The following is a 26,953-nucleotide window of genomic DNA, read 5'->3' as shown; positions in this document are numbered from 1 at the left end:
AATGTATTAAACGTAATTTGTGTGTTTGCTTTATTTGCTCAGGAATCTACGTTGATCTGTTTGCTATCTCTTATAATTACTTAAAATCTGTCCTTTGTAGTTAATAAACTTGTTTTGTTTTCTTTAAACCAGTTTGTGCAATTCATAACTGGGGGGCAAAAAGCTGTGAATATTTTCCTCCACATTGAGGGAGGGGGCGATTTTCATGAGCTTACACTGTACAGATTTCTGTGTAGTGCAAGACAATACAATTTTGGGTTTACGCTCCGGAGGGGGTGTGCACTTGAGTGCTGGGAAATTCCTGAGCTGAGTCTTCCCACGCAGAGCTGATTTCAGTGTTTGTCTTTCTGCAATTGGGTGTGTGCTAGAGGAGGCTTGAGGGCCTGGCTCAGCAGGATAGGCTGAGGGATCTCTGGCTTGTGGCTCAGTGATACCCCAGTGTATCAAGTGGCACACTGGGGTGCAGGTGGGGGGCAACCCATCACAGCATGGTAGGCCAAATTTATGCCAGGAACAAATTTTATATCTAATTTATAAATGCCTTATTTTTTAAACAAACCTAAAGTTGGATAACTTAATATCTGCAACATATGGTGATGATTTTAATAAAATTAGACTGGCTTTGGACATGAAGGCCAGAAATTGTGTACACTGTAGGCTAAGCATTAGCTTTCTTGGCAAGAAAATTTAATTCAATCACATTACACTTAATGGCACCAAGCTGCAATATCTTAGGATAAAACCTCTTCATTGGATTAGACATTCACCTTTTTTGAAAATGTCATAACCTTCTCGCTGGCCACCACACTGATGCTTGCTTGCCGTTTAATTATATGTTGCATCAATTATTTGAATTATCATCATACTCTGACTTAAATGAATTTTATATAGATTTGTTTATTGCTCCGGTGCTGTCCTGAAGTTACTGAAAACTTAGTAGCTCTGACAATCAAAATATTTATTTAAGTGCCAAGTTTGAAAATGTCAGCCTCAGTGTTTCATGTTAAAAAGATGTAAAAAATTAAATTCAAAGTGTACAATTACATGTACAGTCACAAGCCATCTGCAAAATGATGACGTATAGCAGCAAACGGTTAACAAAGTTTGTTTAGCGTGCATATTTCCATCCGAATATTTATGGAGATTGTTGTGCCGTGTATGCGTGTGCATGCACACCTATGGTAAAGTTACAAGAAAAGGCAGACTGTGTGTCTCTATACATCATTCAAAATGTTCACGCTTTGAAGGATTCACTCACTTTATTAGATTTATTGCTTTTGCCGTTTGAAGGATGGGAATAGGAACCATTGTACATAGAAAATCGCAATAAGCTAACAGAAAAAGAATACTGCCTTTGCTATGGAACATATCACTGTGGATTAAGAACCATCTATTTATACTTTTAAAGCCATTTTGGGTTTAAGGACTAATGTGTGTTGATACAACATTAGACAAAGTTATCTTTGCCTAAGTGCCATAGGGGTTTGGGAGGGTCCCTAAGTGTACTCAATGGAATTTCTTTATCTCACTACTAAGTGCCATGGTCCCCTCTGATCAGGATGCATAGTGAGTCTGCAGGAGGTAGGAGAGGGAAAACAATCTTGGCAGGTGAGCTGTGAACTCAAGCATCTTCCACAGTGGGGGACCATTATTGGGAAGTCAGTTTTTGTCTGGATCAGTCCCAAGGAATGTCGGTAACTACATTACAGATACAGCATTTGTGAGAAAATAAAATGTGTATCACAACTAATGCTATTGTTTTTTTCAAAAAATAAATGGAAATGTATACATGTCTACATTATGCTGATTTAGGAAGAGTGTAGAGTTCTTGTTGATGTGGACAATTCTTTTCTTTTTGTTAAAATCTTGTAGGTATTCCAGCAGAGACTGCTTTGAAGGATGACTTCACTGAACAACCAACTAATATAGATGTCACAAACAGAGATGAAGATGTCTGGGTTTTGGGTTGCAGGTTGGGACAATCTGTGCCATTTGCAGATTATAATGAGGGAGAAAGTGTCGACAGAAATATATTACACCTGAGACTGGACCTGAATGTAAGTAGTTCTCTGATAGACAGGGTAGGTGCATACTGGGTTTTGACCAACAGGGATTTATTGAGCACATTAGTTTTCTCTTACAAATAGGTTCCAAATTATCTAAAACAAGCTTCTTATTTTAGGCTGGAGTATAGACTTCCAGTTAGCTGCAAATCCATTGAGTTTTCAGGAAGTGCAAAAATTGTAGTTACATCCAAGGGATGAGGGGAAGACAGGGAGAGAGCATGCACATTTGCTAGGTTGAAATGTATAACAAAATTATGGTAATTTTTTGTTAAACCTTTTCTAGCAGCTGTTCATTACTGATTCAGTACGTGGTAATGCTTGAAACAAAACGATGTGTAACAGCGACATCTATTGGCAGAGATAATAGAATTGACTTATAATAATTCAGACTACTATATCACTGAACTTGAGCTCATCTGGTATTTTACCTTTGAGCTATTTTTAAATGTAGCTTCTTGTCCATGTCACCCTTACCTTATTTGTTAAAATAACTGTTTTGACTGTTGATGTGCTATCATGATAGTGCATATGTAAATTACACCTCACTAGCATTTTTGGAATATTCTTTAGAGAATTTGTTGTAATGAAAAACAATTGGGATGGAATGGATTAGTTTTGGTCTTTGTCTGCTTCTACTGCTGCAAATGGATGCCGCAACAGGAATAAGTCAATCCATGTTTCAAAAATTGCACGTGCATATAAACCCTTTATATACAGTAGGGGATGTTTCAAATTAAAATTAATTGACCACAATTATTTGAATTAATATGGGAGATCTGACATTAATAGTTTATTTCCATCTTTTCTTAATCTTGCATAGTCTTTTTTGTTAAAAAACAAACAAATAAATTTCTCTCTTTAGAGAGCTAGTTAACCACTCTATAAAGGTTTAATTTTGCTCTGTTGCTGTCAAGGAAAAAAGAAGTGATCATGCAACTACTTCCAAAAGACTCTCAATCTAAGTGCTTATCCCCTAAAGTGTGGTGATGGTCACCATAGTGAACATGTCAAAACAGCACCTTTTTTGCACTGCAGATCCAGTCCCTGTGTGCACTGCAAGTCTTACATGCTTAAGTTACTGAATAAATATGGGTTTTTAAAATTCTTTTAATCCTGAGCAGGCAAAGTAGCTATGGAAAGTGAGATGGATTCTGCTCTGTCTTGAGTATCAAAAGCAAAATGGATTAATCTTAATTCAAATGCAAAATCTTTATTTGTTTTGATGAATCAGAAGATCTCATCTGTACCTTCAGATCACAGTTTGAGTTTGCAGGGTTTTCAGTTACACAAACTTGTGACTTGAGTAATTGTGTCTGATTTAGAAAATACTGAAAATGATTAAACATGGAACCTCACCCTGTCATTTATTCAGTGTCATATCTCAGAGTAAAAAGACACTTAAATCAAGGTGCCAACTTGTACCTTACTGATGAGAAATACTTCTCAATGCATTATTTATGCCTCTAAGAGGGCATTGATGTTATTTCCATTATGCTTCTCTTTGTAGGGACTCAATTCCATAGTGTTTGGTATTTTTTTTTTAAGTCTATAAAGTATAGAATCATGGAAATGTAGGGCTGAAACAGATCTCGAGCAGCCATCATGTCCAGTCCCCTGTGCGGAGTCAGGACCAATAAACCTAAAACATCCCAGGCAGGTGTTTGTCCAACCTGTTTATAAAAACCTCTAGAGTTGGGTATTCCACAACCTCTTTTGAAAGCCTGGAGTTCTTAACTATCCTTATAATTAGAAAGGTTTCCTAATAATTAACCTACATCTCCCATGCTGTAGATAAAGCCCATTACTTCTTGCCCTTCCTTCAGTGTACGTGGAGAACAATTAATCACAGTCCTCAATATATTTAACATATTTGAGGACTGCTATCATGTCTCCTCTCAAACTTCTTTTCTCAAGACTAAACATTCCTAGTATTAAAAAATTTCATCATAAGTCTGGCTTTCTAACCCTTTCTCACTTTTGTTGCTCTCCTTTGGACTCCCTCCAATATGTCCACATCTTTCCTAAAGTGTGGCTCCCAGAACTGGACAAAGTACTCCAACTGAGGCCTCAACAGTACTGAGTAGAGCAGGACAATTACCTCCCATGTTATACATACAGCACTCCTGTCAACACTCAGAATAATATTTCCTTTTTTTTTTAAGCTGCATCACATTGTTGACATATTCAATTTGTGACCCACTATAACCCCCAAATCCTATTCAGCAGTACTACTACCTACCCAGCTAGTGTCCATTTTGCAGTTGTGCATTTTATTTTTCCTTCCTAAATGAAGTACTTTGCATTTAACTTTATTGAATTTCATCTTGTTGAATTCAGAACAATTTTCCAATTTGTCAAGGTCATTTTGAATTCTAATCCTGTCCTTGAAAGTGCTTGCAACCTCTTTCTGGATTATCCATGGTTTAGTCTTGAGAAAAGAAGTTTATGGGGGGACATGATAGCAGTCTTCAAATATGTTATCCATGTCATTAATGAAAATATTGAACAGAATATTGACTAACCTCTGTGAGCCTGCATTAGATATGCCCTCCCAGTTGAACAGCAACCCACTGATATCTATCCTTTAGATATGGTCTTTCAACCAGTTTGGATACCCATCTTATAGTAATTTCATCTAGACCACATTTCTTTGCTTATGAGAATGTCATGTGGGACTGTAACAAAATCCTTATTAAAATCAAGATATATCACGTCTACTGCTTCCCCGTCCAGTACTCCAGTAACCCTGTCAAAGAAGGAAATAAGATTTTCTTCCCATGGGACCCTACCTACCAGTTCTGAGTTAATCTTCTTTTTTGAAGCCCATTGCCCTTATTCTGCTGCTTTCGCCCCTTCCTTTCCTCAGAATCATAAAGTCATCATATCATGATCACTTGTACCCAAATTGTCTTCCACCTTTCACCAGGTTTGCTACCAATTGTTCCCTGTTGGTCAGAATCAAACCTAAAGTGGTTGTCCTCCTGGCGGCTATTTCACTTTCTGAAACATTAGCACTTGTACAATGACTCATAAGTATAGCTCACTAATCAGTGGGACCTGAGGTCACTCACAGCCCTAAAATCCTTTGTATAAACCTAATTATTCTTGGCATGGTAAGCACCTTATGCATTATATATTGTTCCAGTAATTAATTGCCTTTTTTAATGCATCCCTTATACAAATGTAAGGGTTAATCAGACTGCTGGTTAGCTATGTATTGACATCTGAAGAAAAAAACATTCAGAAACTTTACTGCCCCTGTTATATGTGTTTGTTTTTCCTCTTTTAAGTGAAAGATAAATGTTAATAGCTATTGTGTTCACAAGTAAGCACTTCTTGAATACGGTGACATGCACAGAACTATGTTTGCTTATTTTTAAGATTTTTTTTTAAACTGTCAGTTGATATTACAGAGGGGGAGCAGTTACAAGTGAAGGACAGTTCTAATGAAAAAGATGACTGCAATGAGGGCAAAACAACAAGGTAGTTTAGAAAGAGTGAGATAGACCTAAAAAAGGGAAAACATGAAGACTGTACAGCAAATGCATCTTGGTTCTCTGGTGTTGGCACCAAGTGCTAGAGCTTTGTGACTTTAATACTTATGGGTTCTACTGACATAAGCCACGAGAGATGATACCAGTCATCTGTTCTTTGCTTTTTGCTCATTTTATGCTTGCATGTCTATACATTTTTACTACAAGAGAGGCCAATAAATCCTGCGTTAAAAATCATTCTCTTTGAGCAACTAACAGTTTTTCATATGGTGAGACTCTAGCTAAACCCCTATATACATTTAATTGATAAATTATGTCATCCTCAAAGTAATAAATTATGTCTGACCCAACTCTCTTGTCTATGGAAAACTCCTGTATATCTATTATGATCTTTTTTAAAAAAAACCTAGGGGCTAAAAAAGCTATTCTCTCAATCCACACTAAGGGCAGGTCTAAGTATTTTGGGGTAGGCCTGAAAAAATATATTGCACCCCCAAACTCTCAAAACCCAAAAGTTTCTGGCTTCTGTCCACTCTATTAATAAAATACAGGAACTGGAGAAGTGTAAGTGTTGTAATTTTTACCTGCTGCAAACAACTGCCTCGTCTTATATCAAGTGGTGCTAAAGGTGATCTTCCAGCCTCCTGAACTGCAGAAAAGGTGCTTGTGTTTGTGCTTGTGCTGGGAAGTCAGTTACTGAATTAAGCCACAAGTCTAATATTTCCATTTCCTTCTGTCTGCTGCTGTGTATTCTAGGAAATTTGGGGTTATTTTTCCCCCTTACATCCAATTATACAGTCCAGAGTAACCAGCAATATTCATATAATTTAGCGTTTAAAATAGCCTGAGACTATCTGCAATAGGAAGTAAAATAGAACAAAGGACAAATTTTATTACTTTACTAACCTAGAAAAATATCTCTTCTCCTCCCCCTTTCCATTTCTTTTTTTCCTTTCATGTCTGACCGATTCCGTTTACCTCTTCACTATTTTTTGAAATTTATCTGGTCAAGGTTGTTTTTTTTGAAGAGCAGCATTGTCTTTTCTCTCACTCTCTTATATTAATCTCCATCTTACTCTCTCCTATGTTATCACATCCTTCTTGAGTCCCTTCTTACTGTTCTTTTACTCGTTGAACTCATTTACTCACTTTTTCTTATATTATGATTTATTTGTATTGTGGGAGCATTTAGAGGTTCCAACTAAGATTAGGGCTATAGAGTGCTAGATAGAATAAGAAAAATTCCCTGCCCTGGAGAGTTTACAGTCTAAAAAGACAAGACCAACAAAAGGGGGGAGAGGGAAGAAAGGCACATAGAGAGGAAATGAATGTCATGCAACATAGTAGAGGAGCAACTAGAATCCAAATCTGCTTGGTCCCAATCTGGTGTCCAATCCACTGGTCCCTTCTGCCTCATACCATTGCTCTAATCCAGGGGTTGGCAACCTTTGACATGTGGCTCACCAGGGTAATCCACTGGCGGTCCGCAACATATTTTGTTTATGTTGTCTGTCTGCAGACACGGTCCCCAGTGGCCACGGTACGCCATTCCTGGCCAATGGGAGCTGCAGGGGGGCCATGCCCACAGATGGTCAGCGTAAACAAAATGTCTGCCTGCCAGTGGATTACCTTGATGGGCTGCTGCCGAAGGTTGTGTCCCTTTCATAATAATACTTAGCATGTCCCAAACATTAATTAATCTTGTCAACACCATTGTGTGACATGGTTGTATTATCCTGATTTTACAAAGGGAGAAATTAAAGTAGGAGGATGAAATGACTTGACTAAGCCACAGATAATCAGTGTCAGTGCCAGGATTAGTACGCAGGAGTAATCTAGACTTAACTCAGTTAGCCTCTCATGCTGTTGAGTTCCCCCTGTGGCCAGATCGATCTCTCAGTAAAGGTACAGTGTTGACTCAGCTACAGGCAGCCATTGTGCATTTCCTGGCTCCCTAGACACCTTTGAGGAGCAGTGGGCACTATCTGGGGTTCTCTGCTTGGTGTCCCCCTCAGACTTCCTGCTTCTGACCCTGTGACCTGCACTCCAGTTCCTGTTCAACATTAATTGTCCCTCAAAACTTGCTTGATCCTTGGGTTCAGTAGCTCCTCCCCTTTAGGCTGGGAGAGGGACCTTCAGATGTGGGTGGGCTTGTGCCTGCCCACCCCCAGGACTTCAACAGGTACAGGCAGCCATCTGGTGGTCCTAACAACATCAACACCCACAGAGTTGTAAATTAATCCCTGGGATTCTATATAGTTAAGACCTACAGCTGTTGATTGGCTAGCTCTGAGTGGCTGCATAAGGGAATGGAAGGAGAATAACTTTTAGTTTATTATAGGAAAAATCTTTAAGCTTTTCAACTCTAACCATTTATTTACAATGTCAACTTTTTTTTTTTATCAAACATGAAAACTGAGATTATCTTGACGTTTACAAACTTCCAAAAATTGAGGGGCTGCAGGCTGTCATTGAACAGAGGATAAAACCTTAAAAGCACTAAGTCCAACAGCAGTCCAAACAAGGACATAAATTACATTATACCGGTGCTATTCTAATTGTCTGCTACTGCTCTAGAAAAGTAGCAAAAATAAATATTAACTTTTATAGCTTTCACCAGTACGTCTGTTAACAAGTGGATCTTCAGTGTCATCAATCTATTTCCCATACTCCTTTGTTCCTATGTCCCCTCACTACTGCAACCTTGAAATGTCTCTCATCATCTGGGATATACCTGGAATCATATACTGTGTGAATCCAGGGTTGTGAGCTCAGTCTCTCTCTCTCTCTCTCTCTCTCTCTCTTTTTTTTAAACCATGACTCTTGACCCAGCAATCATTCATTTATATCTGTTAAAGTATGTGGATGGACATAATGACTTAACTCTGTTCCAGGTTAATGGCTGAGTAAATGACTCAGCAAGAGGCTATTTTGGTCCTCCCAACTAAAGAACACCCAATGAAACTGAAATTGGTCCCTGTGTTGCGTAACATATTTGACTTTAATTCCTGCTCTTTAAGGATATGACACACAAGTGCGAGCAGTTTGGCTGGTAGTTCTTTCAGGGTGGGGTTACTTTTGTAGTTCCTAATCATCTGCATAGGAATGGTGCACTCTGTCCAGATCCCATTATGTGGTTTATCTAGCACTCTCTGTGTGACTCCTTCATACCTTTTGTTAAATCTCACAGTTGGAATTTGAGCCAAATACTTAACTTCTATTTCGAGATATAATGCTGAAATCAGTGATCTGTAAATGTTTAATGACCTGTATAGTTTTCAATTTAATGACCTAACTGGTAAACAGAAGTAAGAATTATTGTATCCATCTATGTAGTAGCATGGGGATACAGATTTCATCAGAACCACTAGCCATAACATTCTTGTCAATCTGCTTTAAGGGCAGTATTGTTTTAAGGATCCCAAATTCCTTCATAAATTTATGTACCACTGTGGTGGAGACTGTATACGCACCACATTAGTTTCTTCTGAAAGTTGTGTAAGAGGCCTGATGTGTTAGAATTTGAAAGTAATCTAGTGTAAAAATCCATTATAATATAATTGTAAATTTCTCAAAAAACAAACATTTATAAAACCAGAAAATTAGAGTTAAGATTAAAATTAAAACAAATCTAAGCATGGTAAGGTAATGGAAATACTTAGAAAAGACACCTTAGTTCTGCCCTGCAGTGATATCTAAGGAGCAGGTGAGAAAGGGAACAAAAGTCTTTAAAAATACAGTTTAATCTATTCTGGGACTATGAGCACTGAAATCCCTCATCATAATTATATGGTTATGGCATGGTATCTCTATTCACATATGAGTACCCAATATTTTTTTCCAATTGGTGACTAAGGCAGAAAATGAATTGGTCTATGTATGCAGTTTGCTATGTCCATTTAAACACTTTTGTTTTGAGTGTTGGATTATTTGAGTCTACCAACATGTGCATTCTGTCTTCCTGAATAATTGATATCTTAGGCTACAGGTCGTCCCCACAATCCTTGGTGTTTTTGTCAGCAAGCTAGAATGCAGAAATTCAACTTTTTGTTGTATCTGACTGCTGAGCCCTTGCCTAAGCACAAGGGAACACACAATCAACATTATCCTTTTTTTATTTTGGTGGTAAACAAATCAAATTGGCATTCCAATGAATTGCTGTGGAAATCATTCTTCTCTGACAATGGCTTGCCCTCTGTAGAACAAGTAATGGGCCTCTGATTGTTTAATCATTTTCAAGAGATGATTCAAACACTTCTCCTTCCAAACCGCCATGCATTGGAGCCACACTGAAATTCTTCCTTAACTTCCTTTATAGTGTTACCATATGGTTTTAGACTAGCCTATGTATTCATGTCCACCCCATTAATCTGTGGTTCTGGTAACGGAGAGCATCTGGGAATGTCACCTGAACTGTTTCTGACAAAAAGTCTAGGACCCTGGTTTAAATCCCTGAGGGGAAGGGTTATTTTCTTTCTGTCTTTTATTGTGTATTTTCTTCAAGAGGAAGTTTTAAGACTCTCCTCAGGGAAGGCATTATGTACTTCAAGAATTCAGTCCCTGAGAGGGTTATGGGTGTGTAACTTCCATCAGTGATTTAAATGTAGGTCACAAAGGGTGTGGATTATTAAAAGTACTTTCAGTTGTTATGAATGTTTGTTCTGTGGTATAATTAGTATGTAGACTCCTCCTGGTTCTGAAAGTTGCTACCACTGATTTCAAGAGCTGCTTTTTTTTTTTGAAGCATGAGAGAGCTGAAGATAGGTCAGGGAAGGCCAGCGTGGGGCTTGTAAATTGCAGCCTGTTCTTCTTAGAGAAACTGTAGCTATGTATAGAGGGGTACTGAGAAATGTGCAACCTTTTGAGTCCAGGGTCAGTGGCGAGTTCTGCTAAAGGATGTTTCGCAGGAGATTGATTCCCTCAGTGTTAAAACTCCTGTATGTCAACTCAATCCCATTCATTTCTCACTGCATGATGGCATCTTTCTGTTTTTTTAATATATACACTAGTTATGTTTTACTCAGAAACACCTTATTCAATAGATAAGAGTGCTTGTTTTTTTTACCAATGATTGTCTCCTTGTTTGAGGTGATTGTCTGATTTTGAAACCTGAATGGATAGTGGAAGTTTTGTGTGAGGCCAGGGATGGGTAAACTGAGTAGCTTGTAGGTTGTGTGGAATTGGTTGTAGAATACATGGGTCTTGGGATATTTTTCCCAGTAGTGCATACAAAGTTGGGCTCCTTCCCTCAGGCTGAGGTCTGGATGGCTTAGGGATGGGGAGATTGTTTTCCTGATAATGTGCTTCAGGAAGTGAAAAAGGCAAATTGTAAAGCAGTGTTGTTTGCTAGGTCCCTTCCTCTTGTAGAGTTGCTGATTCTGTAGGGATTGGATCTGGCTCATCACAAGGTATTTCCACTTCTATAATACACTACCACACCCCCTTTTTTCACTGCTCCAATTCTGACAGCTTTATTGTATAAGTCTACAATTTATTTGGAATACATATAAACAATAGATCATAAAACCTATTTATCTTCACTGCAAATGAGTACTGTCACTGCTACTGGGCTAATTGCACCTTGATCTGCACCTGCTGTCCTTAATTGTACCCTTGCAGGTGACAAGCCTTTCTACCTTCACCTTTCTTGGGGTGGAATCATATGATTCTTCCTCATTCAGGCTGGGCCTTGGGTTGCAGTCCCCTAGTGTACTAATTGTGATTACTTTAGCAGGCCCAAGTTATGGTCAGTATCTGCAGTTCTGCTCCTCAGGAGCTATTTCCAATGGCACCGAGTGACCAAGTAGCCTTCTTAAATAAACAATATGTTGCATTGCAAAGCATTTCAAAGAAGAAGATCTTAAAACTATAAATGGTGCCTACAGTTCAGCCTGTCTTCCATAAAACTTACCATCCCCTGGAAGCTTGGGTGGGCCCCAGCTCCTTCAGATACTCTCACAGGACCTGTCTCTGTGTCCATGTCTGTTCCTGCAGGAACTGTTTGCTCACTCAACTCCGCCCTCCCTCTCTCCAGAGAGTCTTTTTAGCCATTTAGTTTCCCTTTGATCCCCAAGCTGCCAGCCTTGGCAAAACAGCAGTGTAACTTTGGGCTGGAGCGTGGAAGCAACATCTTCATTGTTAATATCTCAGCCATTGTTTTGTACTTATCCCCAAGTGTTTCTTGGGAGGCTACTTTTCAAGATCTGTTGTGTTGCCTTCCTGCTTGTTTTTCCGTCAGCCTCCTATTAAACTAAACCAATACATTCGTACCAGAAAACCCAGCAGCCCAGTATAGACATACAGTGACTATCTCAATAATCAGGCCACATAAAGTATTCATCACATTATTGCAGATCAGTCAGTATTCCTAGATTAGAGAGTATTTGCAGCAGACATGGAAGTGCTATTTAATATTAATACAAGGATAAAAATCTGGTACAATATGGATGAGTGAGCTTGGTTTGAATAGGGCAGCTTGAAAGAGTTATGCGCCAGACTCGTGCGAAGGGATCCATCATACCAATTATTTTAAAAGGCCTTGTCTACACTACAGAGTTTTGTTGACAAAAGTTATGTCGACACTCAAAAAGTGCTACAACAAAAATCGGTATTGCTTGTTCACACTCGCTCCCTCTGTCAGCAGAGCGCATCCACAGTTGGGGCACTATCATCAACGGTGTGAGCAATGCACTGTGGGTCCCTATCCTACAGTCCAGTTCGACACTTTCTGCCGCTAGGTCTTGTGGGATGGTGGAGCGAATCGCAGGGTATCTTGGGACTGGGCTCAATGTCCCATGATGCATTGTTTTCTGTCCCAGCATTCCATGGGCTTCCAGCTTTCTTTCACTCCATTTTTCAATGGCCCCTGTTTGCTGTCTACCAATGCACCTTTGTGAGAAGGAATGGATCCCGCACTGCTCTCCTGTATGCTCTGATAACTGTCATTAAGCTTCACAGATGGTTGTGCAGTTAATCACAAAATTCCCAACTGAAGAAGACTCTCAGTTGCCTAACATGCTGTGTGATATGGATAGGAAAACTTTAGATTGCTTATGGCATTCACGGAACAGCTGCAGACAGTGGACTGTCGCTTTTGGGCTCGAGAAACAAGCACTGAATGGTGGGATCATATTGTCATGCAGGTCTGGGATGATGAGCAGTGGCTACAGAACTTTTTGATGTGGAAAGCCACCTTCCTGGAACTGTGTGGAGAGCTCGCCTCAGCACTGAAGTGCAAGGACACCAGAATGAGAGCTGCTCTATTGGTAGAGAAGCGCGTGGCGATTGCTGTGTGGAAGCTGGCAACTCCAGACTGCTACCGGTCAATCACAAATCAATTTGGAGTTAGAAAGCTGGCTGTTGGGGCTGTGTTAATGCAAGCATGCAGGGCAATTAATCACATCCTGCTATGAAGGACCGTGACTCTGGGAAATGTATGTGAAATAGTGGACAACTTTGCAGAAATGGGTTTCCCTAACTGTGGAGAGATGATAGATGAAACACACATTCCAATTTTGGCACCAGACCACCTTGCGATGGAGTACATAAATATGAAGGGTTACTTCTCCATGGTGTTGCAGGCACTTGTGGATCGCCATGGACGTTTCACTGACATCAATGCAGGGTGGTCCAGGAAGGTGCATGACGTATGCATCTTTAGGAACTCCAGCCTGTACAGAAAGCTGGGAACTTTCTTTCCAAACAAGAAGATTACAGTGGGGGGATGTTGAAATGCCCTTAGTGATCCTGGGAGACCCGGTGTACCCCTTACAGTCATGGCTCATGAAACCTTACCTGGCAAACCTGGACAGCAGTAAGGAGTTCTTCAACAACAGGCTGCGTAGGTGCCGGATGACAGTGGAATGTGCCTTTGGCAGATTAAAGGCACGCTAGTGATGCCTTTATGGCAGGTTAGACCTCAGTATGGACAATATGCCCATGGTCATAGCCACGTGCTGTACATTGCATAATCTTTGTAAAGCTAAGGGTGAAAGGTTTGCTCAGGGGTGGAGTGTTGGGGCAGACTGCTTGGCTGTTGATTTTGAGCAGCCAGATACCAGGGCTACCAGAGGGGCCCAGTCAGGGGCAATTTGAATCAGGGAGGCTTTGAGGCAACACTTTGAAAATGAGAACCAGTAATGTACATCTCTGTGATTGGAGCTGCAATGTTACATTACATGTAGTTTTCCTAGGAAGCAATGGTGAAATTTGGGGCCTTACATTCCAGTAATTAAATGATTAAACTGCCTGTGTATGTATTGGTAATGCCTGCTATTTCAATTTGTAGGAACCAAATAAAGATGAGTTACCATTCCTAAGCTTTGCTTTTATTGCACAACACACACACACACATTCACTCTCTCTCTCTCTCTCTCGGTGGGAAAGGAGGTGCCAGGGAAGGGCAGACTTTCAGAGCTGTGTGTAGGTCTGGCTATCATTATGAAAGTTGACTGAGGAGGTGGAGGAAAGGGGAAACCAAGAAGTCCTGGAAAGCAGGAAGGACTGTGTGGGCAGAGTTGAGGGAGAGGCACAGAAAAGAGTTCTGAGTTCTGCTACAGGGGGTGGCAGGCATGCATCTGCTCAGTCTGCAGCATTATTAAGGACTTCAGCATCTGTGTTTGCTCCTCCATGACTTTAATCATTTGCTCAGTAGTGTCCTTAACAAACTCTTGATTTTATTTTCTGTCCTGCCTTTCGGCTTTCCTTCACTCCTTGCGTTCCCTTTTCTCTGCATTGGAGAAGTGCAGTACCTCCCAGAACATTTCATCTTTGCTCCGCCTTGGGCACTTTCTTAGCTGGTGAAGATGCTTGGCCAGTGTGTGTGGGGATTCTTCAAGGCCACATCTGCCAAAGCACACAGAACAATGCACAGAAACATGATTATTAAGTTCATGCACAGCATTGAAACATTTCAGTAAAATACACCTCTGGTAACATAACAATCACTTTCTCACTGACCCTTGGCAAGCACACATCTCAGCAAATACCCAAAGCATGATGAGTGTTGGTGGGGGGAGGGAGACATGCTGCATAGGGAAAACAGCACTCTGCAACAGTTGCAGTGCAGCCGATGAGGGAAAAATTTCTAAAATTCTCCCACTTTTCCCACAGATGGGGGTCATTGTAGCAGATATCTCACTGCTGAGGGTAAGCAGGGATATGAGGGTACATCTACTACACACTTGTGGCTTCTGTCCTGGTCCCTATGCTACTTGCCCGTGTGCCACTTTGGTCCCTGCACAAGTGATTGCCAAATGGCATGGCAAAGTTTCCTACAATGGGCCAAGGAACCTTTGACAGAGGATTGCCGAGTACCTCCAGGAAACTTTCTTAGAGATAACAAGGAGTCTGGTGGACCTTAAAGACTAATCTGTTAGTCTTTAAGGTGCCACTGGACTCCTCATTGTTTTTGTGGATACAGACTAACAAGGCTACCCCTCTGATACTTGTTTCCTAGAGATCTCTCTGAAGGATTTCCATGAGATCTTACTGTGCATCAGCAGCCTGTTCTGCCATATTGATTAGCTGCACAGGGAAATGTCCAGCTCACAGAAATACAGCCAGCCTTGTACATTTCTATACCCTGAATCCACCTCTACACTACACAAGCCACAGCCACTTACCAGGCATCTTCTCTCCTGCTTCTTGCTTGCCGGAGAGGAATGCTGAGACTGACTAGATACCTCCACAGCAGTGAACAGTTCCTGGCTGCCTACTATACCAGGTGATCCCGTTAAGAGCTCCACATCGTCATCTAACTCCACCTCTTCATCAGTGACCTTGTTCTCTGGGTTAGATCCTATTTCCGTCACCTCCAGGCCCATCGAAGTATCCATGGGGCTGTTGGTGGTGGAGGTGGGGTAACCACCAAGGATAGTGTCCAGCTCCTTATAGAACCGGCATGTCTTAGGCATAGCACCAGAATGACAGTTTGCCTACCTCGCCTTATGGTACTCCTGCCTCAGCTCCATTATCTTCGCTCTGCTCTGCAGTGTGTCCAGATCATTGCCCTTTTTGCAGAAGCCTTGAGAAATCTGCTCATAGGTATCAAAATTCCCACAGCTCAAGTGCAGCTGGGACTGCACAGCTTCCTCTCCTCATACACTGAGCAGATCCAACAGCTCCGCAGGGGTCCAAGTGGGAGAGCATTAGCTGCAATAACCCACCATGATCACCTGGGAAGATGCAATGAGACTGAGCCAACAGGAAATTGAATTTCAAAAATCCCAGGGGGTTCTAAAGGAGGAGTGTGTGGGGAGGGGCAGATGGTTGTTTACCTGGCTGCAGGGCAATGGAGTTCAAACTGCTGACCAGGTGGTCAAGATGGGCATTGTGGGCCAATGAAAGCCATAAAATCAAGCACGGTGACTGCACTGGCACTTTGTCGACAAAAATTTTGCACAGAAAGCCTTATGACTCTTGTTGGGCTGGTTTTATTTGTCACCAGAACAGGGCATTTTTGCTGCCAAAGTCGCATTCTGGTTTGTATGCATCCACTGTTTTGTCGACAAAAACTGCCTTTGTCAACAAAATTATGTAGTGTAGACAAGCCAAAGGAACCCACAGTAATTGGTATAAGTTACTGTGCCTTCATTGTGAGCTGACCATATCTCAGATGAATACAATAAATTGCAAGAGGAAAAGCACAACCATAGCAATAAGAACAGCAGAATAAATTGGAGTCTAGGCAAAATGAAGCATTAGGAAAAAAGTCTCTGTCCTGGGTCTTGACATACAAATAGGTGTAAATTTAAATACTGTGGGCTGGAGTCTCTGGTCCATTAAATTTACTTCACGCTGCTTACATGGCACGAGGTGAATTTAAAATGCTCAGAGATCTGCACTACAGAATTCCTATGTATGAATCTTCACCAGTGCTAAACTGGCAGAGGTTACTCCTTTGCCTCTTGCACCAGCATGTCCTCCCCAGCACAAGGGGCCCACAGGGAGGTGGTGGACAGTGGCAGAGCAAGGCTCTGGCAGCCCAGTTCTCTGCTGGTGTGGGACTTTATCCCAGTGGCTTAAGTTAAAATTGCCCCTGCAGCAATCATTTACACCAGGGCTGGGTGTAGGGTTGCCAGCTTTCTAATAGCACAAAACTGAACACCCTGGCCCTGCCCCCTTCCCCGAGGCTCTGCCCCATCCCTTCACAAGGCCCCATCCCCGTTCACTCCACGTCCCCCCCTCGGTCGCTCACTCTCCCTCATCATCACTCACTTGCTCATTTTCACCAGGCTGGGGCAGGGGTGGGGTTTGGGGTACCATCTCCAGCTGGGGGGTGCAGGCTCTGGGATGGGGCCAGAAATGGGGGGTTCAGGGTGCAGGAAGGGGACTCGGACTGGGGTAAGGGTTTGGGGTGTGGGAGGGCTCTGGGCCGGGGGTGCGGGCTTTGTATTGGGGCAGGGGGTTAGGGTGTGGGTTTGAGCTGAGGGGGGCTGGGGATGAGGGGTTTGGGATACAGGAGGGCGCACAGTGAATAAACAGGACAAAACTTTTAAAGAATCCTTTAAAGTTTTAAAGAACATATGAGGTGATGGACAGTAGGAGAGACAGACTACATTGTTTCCTGGTTAAGTCACAAGGGAAGGGAAGGCATTTGGAATGATTCCCACCCTTTGCGTGTATGTATGCATGCAAATATATAATTGAGAGAGGTGTGTATGCCTGAGATAAGTCCTTAACATCACAACTTGATGTTAGGGAGGCTTTGTTTCTGACCTGAGTAGAAGTCAGAAGTGTAATCAATGTTTTTTTTGTTTTTTTTAGATCTTATGAACTTTCTTACTTTGTCATCTTACATTTTCAAAACTAACTTTTCCCTAATTATTTTCATGCTTTCTTAATTTTTTGAAATATTTAGGCATGAAGTTAAATATAATAAATTGATAGTGCACTTTCTCAGCGCACAGGACAAAGAAGTGGACACTGTCTATTTCAATAACCAGCCTTGTAGTTATATTTTTTCTAAACTTTGCCATACCAGTGATATATTATCTGCAAATGGCTTTTCTTCAGAGGGAGCTAATATCACAGAAATGAAGGGTGGAAATTAACCTCATGATTAGCAACATGCTGTAATCTTCATGACTAGGTGAAGTTATGGACCACTGTATCAGGAATATTAGCATATTAACCACTGTGTCATCCATAATAGGTGAATCGGTGGTCTCACATTTAACAAGTCTCTTAATGGTGCAGGAAGAAGTAGACAAGGAAATTGGGAAATTTTTGTGTATTTGCAATTTTTGCAGTTTCTTAAATTGAAAAGGGAATAAAAATGAACCTTACTCTTAATGGGAGAGAACTTTTGCAGATTGTATGTATGAGTTTTATTTATATGTTACAAATAAAAGTCTTTCCCTTGGAAATGCTGAGGTTTACAAAATTGTAGCTTTCATTCTCAAACAGTGAAATTACCTTAGAGAGCCCCTTACATATAGTTATGTAGGCAATATAGAGGAAATAATTGATCTGAAATGCCTCTGCAGACGGTATTGTACTTTGAAATAATAAAAAAGTAACACATCTCTTGTTCTCTACACAGTTAATTGCTCACTTCTGAGCTTTGACTGTTTACCCTGCCTATCCATACAGCTTTCTGTCATTGGGCGTGGTGAATGGTTGATAAGTACCTGTTTATAGTTCACAGAAATAGCTGTGGAGAGTTAAACCAGTAGTAATATGAAACCAGTCTTCTTGGTGTTCTTTTTTTTATTTTTAACTGTCCCTGGAGCCTGAAATCTGCATTCCAGATGAAACCTGCAGCAAAGCGGAAGAAGAGAGCCTGATATTTTTTATTCAGTTTCAAGGGCACTACGTCTGGTTACTGTAGCCAGTTGAGAATTCAGAACAGTCCAGAAGATCAAAGAAGGCAGTTTTTGTTTGGTAGAGATTTTTGAAGTATTGCTTTGTCTGGATTTTTAATTTTACAGAGTGTTTGTGTTGCTGGATTTGCTAAAGGCGGTCTTAGACAAAGTGGAAAAGGTTACATGAAAGAAGCTTTCAGGAGTTTTCAGCTGACAGACGTTCACAACCCATAAGGAAGTAGGAAACTAATGTGATTCATTCTGTTCAACGGGCTTTTTCGTTTATATAGTTGCTCTTCACTTTTAACAAGTAGAAATTTAGTTGTGCGTAGCCAGTGGGATTGCAGGAACTGGGGCAGTGATCACTGGTCGAGTTTTCAGCTGAGATTACAGTGCTGGCAGATTTTCCCTGACAAAAAGCCTTTTGTGTAAAGGAACAAGTAACGAAGCTGCCAAGAACTTTGAATACTGTATGTCAAGATGCAGAGCCGCCTTGTTTCTCTTGGGCTGGAGTTGTAAAATTTGACAGACACTTTCAGTCCATACTACAGCACTAGAAACAGGAAAAGAGGGATAGTGTGACCTTGGGGAGACCGGCTTTCCTGATGATACAAAAAGAAGAGCTCCCATTGCATTTCCTGTTGTAAGTTAATAGACTGAACTGATGTAATAAACAATTGTGTAGAAGGTAACTAATAGTAATAACAAAAGTAAAAGCTATATTGTGGTTTGCCCAACATGGAAGCAAATAACACTTCACCTGGCAGCAGTGAGCTTTTAGATCTAGGGCATGCAACAGAGACTGAACACAGACAGCCTTTCTTCACTACATTTTTCTATGAAAGCACTTTTTGGATTTACTACTAAATTGGAACCAGCAACTCTGAAAAAAGAAGCAGTACTTAAGGCATTTCGAACTTTTGATGCTGATACAAATACCCAAGCTGCCAACCAAGACAAAGGTGGTGGTGGTCATGATGATCCAGAAGTATATCATGTGCTTCCCAAAATACAGCAGGCTGACCCGGAGGCCAGTGGCCAGGCTGACCTGAATATGGAGCTAGCTGAACAGAATGAACCATCTCTTCCTCCTTTAGAGTCTGTACAGTCTCCTTTGTCTGAATGTGACAGAGATGACAAGGACGCCATTTTTGTACAAAGTACTTTGACTTATACAACAAGTGAGACAGTGTTGGACAATGAGAGTACAGACCTAGACAGTGATGAAGATGAAACAAACAAATCTGTGTTAAATATTGTGGCTTTGTCTTCTGAGTCTTTAGAGAATAACAACCAGGCTAAGGAAGAACTGGAATCAGAAGGGTCCAGTGAAAGTAATGCCACTGTGGAGAGAGATGAAACTGAATCAACCTCATCAATTTCTCAGCAGCTTCCAACAGAGCTGAGTGGTGATCTGGAATGTAGCTCAGGTACAGAAGACAAAATGTTAACAGACGAGCACTGCACTGGCCCACCTTCTCTACGGGAGAATCCTCAAGAGCCTACGAGTGGAGAAGAACAAGGATCTTCAGAAAATGGCTCTAATAACACATCCTCCTCAAGATCAGCCATAGGTCAAAAGACCTCTCAGCTACCTGCTTTCTTTAGTGGATTGCGTGTGCGAAAAAAAGGTCTAGCTGCAGAGGATGGAGAGACTATCACAGAAATTAAACCGAAGGACAGTGATTTGGCTCTGCTTAAATTAAAACAGCCTGTTAAGAAATCTAATATTACATCAGATGTGCTCACTAAAAAGAAACCAGCTGAGCCTAAAACAAGTCCTACTTTCCTGGAACAGCTCTCTCAGCTGTTCGTCCCTAAAAATGAAGATAAAGCCGAAAATTCAGATGAGGAGACTAGTGAGACTGAGAGCAGTGATGAAGGCCAGGAGAGCAAAGCCACCGATAGAACAGAGACCCTGTCCCCTGCTGAAGAAACAAAACCAAGCCCACCGGAGTCGGCATTAGATGCGTTTAAAGCTTTGTTTACCCGGCCTCCAAAAAAGGAGATGACTGTTGATACTTCAGAGCTGGAAGCCATCAAACGCAAAATGAGAAATGAAAAGGAGTTGCTGAAAGCAGTATTTGAAAGATCAAAATCAAAGTCTGTGAATGGAGCATCTGACCTGAAATCTGTAGGTTTGAGTTACTTTTACATTCTAAGGGCTGGAAGTAAATGGATATAGAATGATTGGTGTGAACTAAAATAACTAAGATCAAAATTTGAAGTGTGGCTTCTGATTTTGGGAGCCTTAAGTTTTGGCTTCCCAACTTGAGACACCCTTAATCTTTTCACAAGAGCTGGACAACCTGAGTTCTCAATGAAGTCAGATGAGCACCTTTGAAAAGAAGGCCAGAGATGTCTCAAGCTGGGAATCCAAAAAATGTGAGGCCCCCAACTTGAGTGTCTAATTAAAAAAATGTGACTACAAATCAGTTGCTTTCCTTTCATTGAATGTGGATGCTCTCCGAACCAAAGGTAAATTATAAGTATTTACTGTAAATATCTTTAATTATCCTAATAGAGAGTTAAGACTGAAATTCACTCTTTATTCTTATTGTAAATATTATACTCATATCATGTACATAGACTTCAAGAAAACCTAAAGAGAGTTATCAGAGATCATTGTCGGCCTCAGCTCTACACTATCTTTATTTTTAATGGCTTTTCTATCTAAAAGTAATTTTTGTTTTGTTTTGTTTTTTAAAACCCTCTTAGAAAGAATTGTATTATGACAGATGACGCAACAGACAATAAATTGTATACAATTTTCTGGGTGACTTGCCCAAGAGATGGGCCTTAAAAGGTATCTTCTCTGTCAATTGTTTATACACCTAAACCTTGATCTTACAAATACTTCCACATGTTCAGCTGTACACAGGACATTTGTCCCAGTGAAATCAATTGAACTCTTTATCTGTTTAAAGTTAAGCATGTTCCTGTATGTTTATGGGATTGGAGCCTCTTGTCAATATGATATTTTGGATATGTGTATTTTTAAATGAAAAAAGGCAATAAAGACCCCACAAAACTCTCCCACATTGAGAGTTTGAATAAACGAACATAAATTCATAGTAAAAACCTGAACTTAAATGCAAATAAATAAATTAAAAGCCCCTTTGAGTTAAATGAGCAGAAAAAGGACACATCCTTTAACAATTATAGATTTGTGCAGATGTAATTAATTCATAAAAGTATTTCCATTGACTACAGTAGGATTGCTTGTCTGAGTAAGGATTGTGGAGTTGTGTCCTAAATCTGAAGCTGGATAACCTAGAGTTTGTTTCCCTGCACTCAAAGGGGTGTGTGTGTGTGTTAAAAAAACCCTCTAAAAACTTCTCCTGGGTAAACTGAGACCTTGTAGACACAATATCAACTTACAGTACATTTCCTGTGTGAGGAAAATGTAGATGCTGGCAAGGCATTTGTTTCTCATGTGTAGCAGTGACATAGTAGTGAACACTATTATAATTCACCTGCAACAAAACCATGTTTAGCTCTTTCAGCTTAGCTATAGGTACAGAATAAATATTAACATTCCTGACACAGTATTAGCCTCCTCAGTTCAAAAAAGGATAGGCAGCTTCTCAGAGCCACTTTGCTAAATTTAAATTATTTTGCTGCATGTAACATGCTAGTAAGCTTTATAATGTTTCCCCTTTCCCCACCCCCAAAGCAGTTGTTCTTACACTCCTTTTCCTCCTTTCTTCATTCTCACCGACTGGATTTCATTATAATGGAATGGAATCAAGCTGATAATCATCCTGGTTCTAATTTTATAATGCAAATGAGCTCCAGTTATGGACGGCCATTGCTTTAAATACACACGTTTAGTTAAACTCAGCATTTACCATTTTGGGAATGGATTAGTATTGCAACATTTTAATTTTCTCTTTCGTATTTTTAATAGCCTGACCTGAATCCCTCAGAGCAAGATGACAAAACTCCAGGGAAACTCCAGGCTGTCTGGCCACCACCTGAAATCAATGATGGAAAAGAAAAAGTGGGGTTGAAGTACACTGAAGCAGGTAAAACAAAAAGGTGAAAGACTTGCAGAAATGGATCTTTGTAATGTTTCAAGTGTTGGGTTTGTGAAGTATAAAAATATTCTAAAAAGCTGAATGCATATTTTTTTTATTTATTATTTTTTTCTCAGTATGGCACTAGTTACCATGACCTGTATGTAGGTAATTTGAAACTCTCTGTAGGTTTGGATGCCATCTGAAGAAATTATAACCTTTTGGAACTTCTTATGGAAAAAATGGCATTGTTTTCTGATACACTAGGCCAAACATATCTCTGATGCAACTCTGTTTAAATGGATCAAGATGGTCTAATACGTCAGAATTACTAGAGATTCCTTCTTTTGGGGTTAGAACAGATTTTAGGTATTGAATCTGCCAGATTCTAGTCTGATTTGCTGATTCTCTTTAGGTACCAGCACACTTAAGTTTTTACATTCAGAGTAGAAGTAGGAGTATTAATGTGTTTAGTTTTGTTACCTTCTTTGCATAGGCACATAAGAGTAACTGTATCCAGTCAGATCATTGGTCCATCTAGTTTGGTATAACAGATCCTAGTACCAGATGCTTCAGCAGAAGGCATGAGAAACCCAATGTTGGACATTTCTGGAATAGTTTACCTATAGGGGGATGTTTCGTCCTAGCCCATATCAGCTAGTTGTTGGCTTGTGCCCTGAGCATGAGGGTTCATAGCCCTTAAAAATGTGTTTAACCATATCCAATGTAACTCTGGCTGACTCATGCATTGTGGGTTATTTCTAAAGAACCTAAATGAAAGGTAATGGGATTTGTGTTCCTAATTCAACTAGTTAATTTTGAAAAACTTACCCCCAAAAGATTTAATAGGATTAAAAAAGGATTAAATTCTTGGCCTTTATGCTATATTCTGGCAATAAGTTCTGCAGTTTAACTGCCTGTGTCTTGTATTGGGTTTAAGTGTGTTGTCTTTCAGTTTCAGTGAAGGCCCACCTGCTCTTGTATTACTAGAGAGGGTAAATGGGAGTAATGGATTTCCTTTTCATATATGATTCACTATCTTGTTTATTTCTATTGTGTCCTTTCATATTTGTCTGGATTCTAAACTACATATTCTCACTCTTTTCACTTTCTCCTTGACTCATAACTTTTTCACTCCCTCCTGGACCCCTTCTATTTCTGAATAATTACCCATAGGTAAGAGAATAATACTAGTTAATTGATATGCAGTGTCAAAATAGTACTGTTAACATATAAAGTAAATAAATTATTTAAGTATTTTATAGTAGGAAAAGAGGGAGGGTAGTTAAGTTATTAGAGGGGAGAACTGAGAACTAGCACCCTAGATTTTTTTCTGTCTCTGCAGTTTACTCGCTATGAATTCGGGCTAGTAATTTAACCTCTCTCTCTCTACTTTAGTTTACTGCTTTATAAAATGGACGTAACACAAGGAGTATCTGCCGCACAGGGGTGTTCAGAAAGTTAACTACATTTGTTTTTCAAGCACTGACAGGAACACAGCTCTTAACTCATCTGACCCACCATACTTCTAGGGTACATCCACACTACCTGCTGGATCGGCAGGTAGCAATTGATCTATTGGGGATCGATTTATCATGTCGTGTCTAGATGTGATAAATCGATCTCTGCCGTGCTCCCCGTTGACTCCGGAACTCCAACAGAGAGAGAGGCAGAAGCGGAGTCGATGGGTGAGCCACAGCCGTTGATCCCGCGCCATGAGGACGGGAGGTAAGTCGAAATAAGATATGTCGACTTCAGCTATGCTATTCTCATAGCTGAAGTTGCGTGTCTTACATCGACCCCCCCCCCCCAGTGTAGACCAGCCCCCTACATACTGAATTGGATCACTTACATTGTGTCTAATCAGTTAGAAAAGTCAGAGAGATCCCTAAATGAACAGTACAATATATGTGCAAAGTACAGTATTTCAGCTTTTCACAGGACTTCTGCAGTCTCTTTTTCTGAAACTTCTATTTGTTTATTAAAAGTACTACATTTGGAGTATTTAATTTTCCTAACATGAAAAGTGAAAAAGGGCTTTCCTATCTTTTTTCCTACTTCCCAGATGTCTAAAGTGAAATATAATCTTTCATGGCAAAAGGGGAACAAGCTTTGAATAAACAAAAGCTCCATATTGTACTAGTAATGAGATGAATTAGGTCATGCTTTACTGGGATGTGAATAGGAAGGTAGGGATTCACTTAGATCCAACATATATTGTTGTTTGTTACTGAGACGTTGTGGGTGGCAGTGTCATCAAAATGCTGATAGAATTCTAAGCCTTATTTTTATAGAGCCCAAATTCTACAGTCCCATTATTCACTCAGTGTCTGGCAGAGATAGGGATGTTGATGAAAACAAACTGCTGGTGATTCAATTGTGATGAAACACAAGAGATGCTTTTACAGGAGTTGGGTGAAGGCTGTGTCTGTAACATCTGTTGAGGATATATAGTAGATTTGTGCCTAAATGATTTGCAGCCTTTTGGCTCCATAATTATTTCTGGATGCCCAGAGAGTAGTGGTGGTTTACAGTGAAACCTTATGACTGGCTAGGACACTGCAACTGTCTGTAAGTGAAAATCTCAAATCAGCCATGTTTCCTGTGTTAGCTCTAGGATTGAAAACCCTAATGCAGTTTGCTTATGACTACCCCTGAAACTCATCTGCAAGATCCTGGAGGAGCAGAATGCTACAAATTTATTTGAGCATAAGCTGTCGTGGGCTACAGCCCACTTCATCGGATGCATGCAGTAGAAAATACAGTAGGAAGATATATATATATAGATATAGATATAGATATAGATATAGATACACACAGAGAACATAGTGTTTAATAGAGTAGTGTGGGACTCTGTTAATTGATAGAGCATTTCTCAGAAGATAACTCATCCCAACAGCTAAAACCAGATGAAAAGCTCTTGTTTTCAGAACCTATGTTTAAACACTGTCTATTGGCAGGGATCGCTCAGATATTGGTTACACTCCCCTGATTTTTTTTTATTTTTATTTTTTTGGAATGTGCTCCTTTTAGTCACAACTTGAGTCTAGCACAATTTTAAAATCACTTATTTTGTTTAGCATGTGATCAGTAGTTTGTTTCGCTCTTGTTCTGCTTTATAATCTCTGTAAATAAAGCGCCCAGCTGCCACAGCAATAGAAGGCAATATAGAAATAATATTTATGGTATTTTATTTTATTATTTTATTAAAGTTAGGATTTGTTTCATTTTAAAAACAAAACAGTATGACTCTCACCACATTCACTATACTTTAACTGTCTACCTTAAGGTTCCATTTCCAAGGACAAATTTCAGAGCCTACACCTCTTCATTCTGCTACCCATTAGCCCTGTTTATGCCAATTAATCTAAATCCTTTCCCCCAGCATAACCATTTGAATGAGTAACATGATCTTGGTGAACTGGTGTAGGGTATTTTTTAGTGATCATTAGAAATTAGTGACTAAAATAAGTCATTCTGAAAATTTTATTTCTGTAAAAACACTCTGTATCTTCTGTACTTACAAGTATTCCATAAAACACAGCTGCCAAGAAGTTTTTAGCTTCATTTTTGCTGTTTCTTGTGAATAAGAGAGCATCACTGAATTCCCTTCCCTCTGTCCCGGCAGTGGCTGAGTTGCAACAGGAAGGTGCCATTACCTTTAGGGCACTAGAATCATATGGGAGTGGAAGCAGAAGTTTATAGCCTCATTCTCTCTAAAAGCAAGGAGAAGAATGAATCTTATCTCCAGGATGGGAAGGGAAGCTACTAGCAGTTTGTATCTGAGGAGATGGGGATGCCCAGCTGTATGCTCTCTCCTTACCTCTTTGTCTTGCTCTTCCCTCTGCTCTCCTCATTGGTTTTTCCTCCATGGCTGCAAGAATTTGAGGCTTCTTGTTGCCTAGTCAACAGGCATCACGGGTGATTCTGGCCCTTGTTGCAGGAGCTCTTGGTGGCTGCCTGATGGTGTGGAGGTTCCAGCTTCTCCCCAAATCTCAAAATTTGAATTAATTATCTGGGTCCCCTCATCTCCACATCCTCCCACACCCCAACTATTAATTACGTACCCCTCAGCACCCACATCTGCCTGTTCCTCCAGTCTAATCTCTTTTCTTGCAGTTCCTGATGTTCTCATCTTCCAGACTTGGGGCAGGGAGGCAGCTCCAGGGGTTCTGCACTCCGTCACCCTTCCCAGACCTAGTGTGATAGGGATGGAGGGGGTGGGGTGAGGAGGATGGAGCTGGAAGATCACCCTGAGCCACTTAGCTCTTTTTGATCCCCTTTCCCTTATTCTAAGAATGGTGTCAGCTACTTCCCTTCACTATCCACTACCCAAAAAGTCCTTTCTGCTCTTGAGGGGACGGGTGGAGAGCTCGGCCTGCTTCCTGCAGCAGACCTGACTGGCTGCTCTCTTCCCCCGGAGGCAAAAAAGTCGGAAATGCAGCCAATTAGAGGATGTTTTCCTTTGGGTAAGCCTGAAATTTGTGAGAGGTATGGAGCTTCTCCTGTTATAGCTACACTGGCTCCAGCCCTGGCCAAAATCATGTTACTTCCAAAGAAATAAACCA

The 26,953-nt window shown here is 40.5% G+C and overlaps 1 protein-coding gene across 4 annotated transcripts in view; it reads left to right on the top strand.

The window, feature by feature from the left end:
• Positions 1 to 26,953, top strand: part of FMN1 (formin 1) — a 361,845-nt gene that overhangs the window by 91,955 nt on the left and 242,937 nt on the right. For 3 of the 4 annotated variants that reach the window (XM_030559412.1, XM_030559413.1, XM_030559411.1), the window contains exons 1-2: positions 18,323 to 20,500; positions 22,277 to 22,394. In XM_030559412.1, coding sequence (XP_030415272.1) covers positions 19,157 to 20,500; positions 22,277 to 22,394 — 1,462 coding nt within the window. In that variant the 5' untranslated portion in view covers positions 18,323 to 19,156. Of the gene's footprint in view, positions 1 to 1,872; positions 2,058 to 18,322; positions 20,501 to 22,276; positions 22,395 to 26,953 lie in introns of those variants that run through there. The other variant, XM_030559410.1, reaches the window with a different exon arrangement.

The sequence above is a fragment of the Gopherus evgoodei genome, chromosome 4 (assembly GCF_007399415.2).
Source record: "Gopherus evgoodei ecotype Sinaloan lineage chromosome 4, rGopEvg1_v1.p, whole genome shotgun sequence".
Classification (NCBI taxonomy): domain Eukaryota; kingdom Metazoa; phylum Chordata; order Testudines; family Testudinidae; genus Gopherus; species Gopherus evgoodei.
The sequence above is the reverse complement of the archived record's forward strand: the minus strand, read 5'-3'. Positions and strand labels throughout refer to the sequence as shown.